Source organism: Olea europaea, unplaced genomic scaffold, assembly GCF_002742605.1.
Source record: "Olea europaea var. sylvestris unplaced genomic scaffold, O_europaea_v1 scaffold2788, whole genome shotgun sequence".
Classification (NCBI taxonomy): domain Eukaryota; kingdom Viridiplantae; phylum Streptophyta; class Magnoliopsida; order Lamiales; family Oleaceae; genus Olea; species Olea europaea.
The window spans coordinates 1-5,676 of record NW_019246354.1 but is presented as its reverse complement, the minus strand read 5'-3'; the positions used below and the strand labels follow the sequence as shown (position 1 = coordinate 5,676).

Here is a 5,676-nt window from a genome sequence, read left to right as displayed (position 1 = left end):
GTATAATGCAGCGGTGCACATGGAATAATAGGGTTTGATCAGCCTCCAATAGCCCACTGATATTATGAGGTTCCCCAAATGAATCTAGCACATGATACGGTCCTTAAAATTTTGGGGTCCCTTTCCATCCATCTATTTTTAGCCTAAATAAATCTGTGTACAAATCTATGTTTGACAGAATTTTTACAGATCACTCATAAATGCGTGAGCCCCACCTAATTAAACAATAGCAAAACTTAACCCACTCACCCTCCCTGTGAAGTTCCAATAAGGGTTTGTGAACCCTCTACCTGCACACGAAGCAGCCCTCTTTTAGCCTAACATACATTTAGGTTTTCTAGGTATGTGTATATAATGAGATTTTATTTACCAATTAATCTTTTTGGAAAGTTAGTCAATATGAATGTAGGAAAATGCATGGAATTAGGACATGCTTGGTCTTAACATGTCCACAAGCACAAATCATTGTCTATTTGTGGTCCTCATGTTTCAAAAATTCATTTTTTAAAAATTTATTTTTAACCACACATTTTTTCATAAATAATATTACATGTAAATCAAAAATTATTTCTTATTGTTTAACGACATATTCTTGAAAAAAAAAACTATTATAAAATTTTACTCCAAAATTTCATTAAAATGAAGCCAAACAAGGGCTAAAGTTTGTATTTACTCTAGTTGAGATTTTTATTAGAAAACATTTTTATCTTCGAGATTTTGTTGAGATTTACACTTTTAAGACTGTCAAGTGTGAGAAGTCGAGAACAAGCCGAGCAATAGAATTCTCGTGGGAGCCGCTCTTCCTGCTCGCGAGCTGAGGCTAAGCGAGTCTACTAGCTCGTGTAGCTAAGCAGTCCGTATGGCTGCTTTTTTAGCCATGCAGACTGCATTGATGACTCCCCAAAAGTCTTGAAATTTGAATTTATTATTTTTTTATGTTGAATTTGAGGTCTATGGATAGGGAAGCATGGTAAACCAATATCTTCACTAGATAAAGCTCTGTGTACGGAGCTTTTTTCGCAGAGGTCTTACAGTCCTCTCACATGGGGTCGGTCCAACCTGGGCTTCGATGCAATAAAAAATGAAGAAAAAAATTCTGACCCCACCCCTAGAACCCTGTAAAGGTTTTGTAATGTGGCTGCCGATCGTCACATTTTAGTATTCTTCATAATATCTTAATACTTTCATCTCTTTAGTAGTATAATTTTGCAATTACACAATTTTTCCTTCGTTGTTTCAACTATTTCTCCAATTCCAACTCTCATTGTACTTAATATTTCTGTAAGTTGTTTTTATTGCTAAATTTTTTATGTAACTAGTTATGAATTAAATTGGATTCGTGAATCTCAATGAGGATATTACCAAATTCTTTGGTAGTTCCAATACTCTCATCTACTATTTTTCTTGTGCAATCTTCCAAAAATATAGAAAATGCCAGTACTATCGAACCAATAATCATTGAGCCCGATGATGAGTTGGCAGTAGAGTCTCTATAAGGGGATAAAAGAAGGAAAAATAAATAAATAATCGACGAGCTTTGTTAGTTCAATTGTAGGTGAAGAATAAAAATGTCCAATGAAAATTTTTGTTAGTAAAGGACGAGTAGTTTGAAATGTGCAACTATTTGATTCCCATTATTTCATAACTTATTTTTTATCAAATTCATTGTCAATTACATATTCTCATAATAAAATATTTTCCTAATTTTTAATCATACAATCTTCAAAAATTCACTATCACAAAACTCATTTTAATAAAATGACGGACATCAAACAGGATGGTAGTATTTTACATGACATATAGCAGTCTCTTCGCACCAATTACCATAATTTAGCCAATATAAATTGTTAAACATAATTACTATCTATATTGAGAATTAATAGATTAGGAAGCAATGCATGGACTTGTAATCACTTAAAAAACTTCTCAATCCAAGAGAGACGAGAGCATATTATGATTTGGATTTTGTTATTTGTACATCAAAATGGTATATAAGACATCATCCAAAATGATGTGAAGGAAAAAAATTAGATGAAAAAGTTGAATGTATTTTAAACCAGTAAATAGTAGAGCACATGTGGCATTATGTAATATCTTATGTGAATCTTGATATATACGTAACAAGATCCGAATAATTTTACTCCTCTCTATCAATTAGAATGATTTATTAAGGAAATTTTATTATTATACATTATGTATGTGCATGGTAGGGTGGGTGGGAATTGTGGGACAATAGAGGGGAAGGTGGTTGCACAAGAGGGAATGAAGTCGGGACGCACTATATGGTACGAAGCAGTTGATACGAGGAAGGTGATGATAGTTTCTAATGGAATTTTCAGAATATTACTTAAAAGGAGACCATTTTAAAGAAATATTTCTCATTTTCTTTTTCTTTTTTTTTTTTACTTGGTCATTTTCTTATATAAAATATCTTTTAAATTTCTATTTATGATTTCGAAGAGCTAAAAATCTTTCTTCGTCAATGCACAACCATATGAACATCTCGTAATTTGAGTTATTTATTGTTAAAAAAATTACTACTTCTCTCTAATTAAAGAGACAATGTTGTTTTTTAAGAAAAGAAGTTTGTTTGTTCCAAATAGAAGCAATCCAAATCAAATCTCAAGAAAAGTGAAGGTTTGGAATAGTACCAATTGGATCCACCAATCACTTAACATAAAATACTATGCATAAGATATAAACAATAAACAAAAACAAATGTCACCAAGAGTAATCAAATAGTGTCATACTATCTTAATCTAAGCAGGTATGAATGCTCTACGCACACGTGTAATCGATATCAATTGTGCTCTATTTGCCCCAATAGTTCGACCTAATTGTAGGGACATGAAGCCTATGAGGACATACATTCAACTCTATACTTTAAAAAATAAAAGCACATCCAAATTTATGATATAAGATTTACGAATTCAATATTGTCTAGATCGTGCAACGTTGGATGAACTGCGTTGGACTAAGAGTGACGTAGCGCGAGCCACTACAAAATTCAATTTACACTTTTAAAGTCGACCTTCCTATGTTCTTATGGACTTGTACGTTGAAGAAAGACGGAGAGTGAAGCAAATTTAAGCAAAAGAAACAAGGAAAAATAAGGTTACCATCACGGTGCAGGTCAATATCCATTTAACTAATCGATCCACGTGTCACATTTCCCATTAAATAAACAAATTTTTTTTTCTAATTTCTCATTATTGTTATCATAAACTTTACTTTCTGCTCTGCATCATTAAAAATAACGAGAACAACCCCACCTCGCACCCGTCACCGCGCCACAAAAAGAAAAAAAGACTTTGTACAGAAATTGGAGTGAAAATGGATATGATAAGTAAAGAGCACAAGAAGGAAAAGTTGGGGTTTGAGGAAACTGAGCTGCTTTTAGGATTACCTGGCGGAGGAGGGATTGTTAATGGAGATTTGGTGATAAATGGTAAAAGAGGGTACACAGAAACTGTGGATTTGAAGCTCAATCTTGCTTTGAAGGAGACTGGGAAAGAGGAGAATTCGCAGAAAGAGAAGAATCTCATTTCTTGCTCTAATGATTCAATCAAGTCCCCTTACAAGTAATTAATTTTTACTTCTCTTTTTTCACTTTCTTTATACTCAAAGCATGGTAATTAATAGATTTGGTTGTCGTGTTTGACATTTAGTACTGGATATGCTCAAGTATTAGTAATGTTCATTCCTCCTTAACAAACATGTCAGTGGAGTTCGTGACAGAAAATCATAAAAATAAACAAAAAAATATAGGTGTTGAAAGAATATCAAGTGGAGAATATTGATTTTTACTTGAGATGATAGTATATTGGAAACATGAAATTATAGGAACAAATTGAGGAAAAATGTAAATGAAACAAACGATTTATTATATTGCTTAGGTGTCTCTGATTCATACTTTCAGGAATAACTATATTAGTTTTGGTTTATCTCTCCGGCCGAGTGGATTAAGCCCTGTTTAGTTTTCATTCTTTTCTCATTAAAATAAAAAATATGATCGTTATTCATCACATCAACCCACCAAATTTGAATTTCTATATCTTGTATAGCCCATAACGGTTATATTTTTCATTCTTATTCTCCCAAAAATGAGAAACAAACGGGGGCTAAGTATGACTCTTTTTTGCCTAAGCTGTTTTTTTTACCATTCTGACTCAAATTCTTGTTTCAAATGAAGTAAAAAGCCCCTTAATTGGTTCAAATTTTCAATGCTTGCAAAAACTTAATATGAATCAAGTTTTATTAATTCAGGGCACAAGTTGTGGGCTGGCCACCAGTTCGGTCCTTCCGGAAAAGTATTATGGCGGTTCAAAAGAGAAACTCCGAGGAGGGAGGTGGTGCTGCTGCCTCTTTTGTAAAGGTTAGCATGGATGGTGCACCTTACCTTCGCAAAGTTGACTTGAACATGTACAAAAGCTACCAAGATCTTTATGGCGCCTTAGGCAAAATGTTCAGCTCCTTTACTATGGGTGAGTAGAAAAGAGAGAGAAATTTACTTTGTCAAATTAAATAATCTATGTTAAATGCATAGACATTCATTCATGTTCAAGTATTCATATTGTATACTACATGCTCAAGTCGTCTTAGTTTTCAAGTAAAAGTATGATAAAGTTATATGAGCTTGATACATGGAAGTACTCATTTAACTTCCTTTTTGGGCTGAGCTTAGCCGCCTATGTGCATAATTGGGATTATGCTGTTTGATCTAATATACATTTATTGATCTACTGATCTTGATTATATTGAAGGTAAATGTGATTCTCGAGGAATGATGGATTTCATGAACGAGAGGAAGCTAATGGATGTTCTGAATGGATCTGATTTTGTTCCAACTTATGAAGACAAAGATAGTGATTGGATGCTTGTTGGGGATGTCCCATGGGAGTAAGTCTCTAAAATTTTCACATACTCATTGTCTTCTTTGGTATTGGAGGTGAGGGTTGGGGCGTCCAGGACAAGATTGTTAGGCTTTGATGTGGAAAAATGAACTCGACCTACATGTGAGGGGGCTTGTCGAGGATGAGATTTAAATGAATGCATTTGGCCCTCCTCTAGCAGCTTAAGCTCTTAGATGAGTTGATTAATATGAGGATGGGGTACAAATACAAGAGTGTATATATACTAAAGATAAATTTGAATGAAACAGGATGTTTGTTGGATCATGCAAGCGTCTCCGCATAATGAAAGGAACAGAGGCAATAGGACTTGGTTAGTATCCTTGAACAATTCTATTCACCTTCCTTTGATTTCCTAGTCACCTTAGTGGGTTGTCGTATATATTTAAATATGCATATTGTTTTATGGTATGCTGGAAAGAAAATAACTCTGGATAACAAAACTTGTAGTTTTTGTCGTATGCCTTTCTTTCTTAATCTTGTTCAATCATGTCATGTCAAACATGCCCTTATTTCCCTACTTAAATGTTCGAGGTGTGTTTGACTTGTTTGTTGCATCCAATGGATCGAATATACTTGTGCACGTCCATCTGCATTTCAATAATTTCGTATTACAAAATAAATGAAAGCGTGAATTTGAGTTGCAGCTCCTAGAGCCATGGAGAAATGCAAGAACAGAAGCCAAAGCAGTGAATTACAGTGCAGCCTGCTGTTTTAATCTTTGCGGTCCAAAGGCATAAATGCAGGAGATGAATGGAGCAGGATG

The 5,676-nt window shown here is 34.0% G+C and overlaps 1 protein-coding gene across 1 annotated transcript; it reads left to right on the top strand.

Annotated features, from left to right (window-relative positions):
• Positions 1-3,225: 3,225 nt before the first annotated feature.
• LOC111383891 (auxin-responsive protein IAA14-like) lies at positions 3,226-5,676 on the top strand. The gene is made up of 5 exons (XM_023008076.1): positions 3,226-3,581; positions 4,267-4,484; positions 4,764-4,899; positions 5,162-5,223; positions 5,558-5,676. The coding sequence occupies exons 1-5, from the start codon at positions 3,334-3,336 to the stop codon at positions 5,626-5,628; spliced, it is 735 nt and encodes a 244-aa protein (XP_022863844.1). The 5' UTR covers positions 3,226-3,333; the 3' UTR covers positions 5,629-5,676.

Excerpts from the sequence above, each read along its gene's own strand:
- LOC111383891 (XM_023008076.1), top strand. The coding sequence starts at position 3,334 with ATGGATATGATAAGTAAAGAGCACAAGAAGGAAAAGTTGGGGTTTGAG. Across the intron at positions 3,582-4,266 it reads TCAATCAAGTCCCCTTACAA|GGCACAAGTTGTGGGCTGGC; the intron begins GTAATTAATTTT and ends TTATTAATTCAG. Across the intron at positions 5,224-5,557 it reads AACAGAGGCAATAGGACTTG|CTCCTAGAGCCATGGAGAAA; the intron begins GTTAGTATCCTT and ends TTTGAGTTGCAG.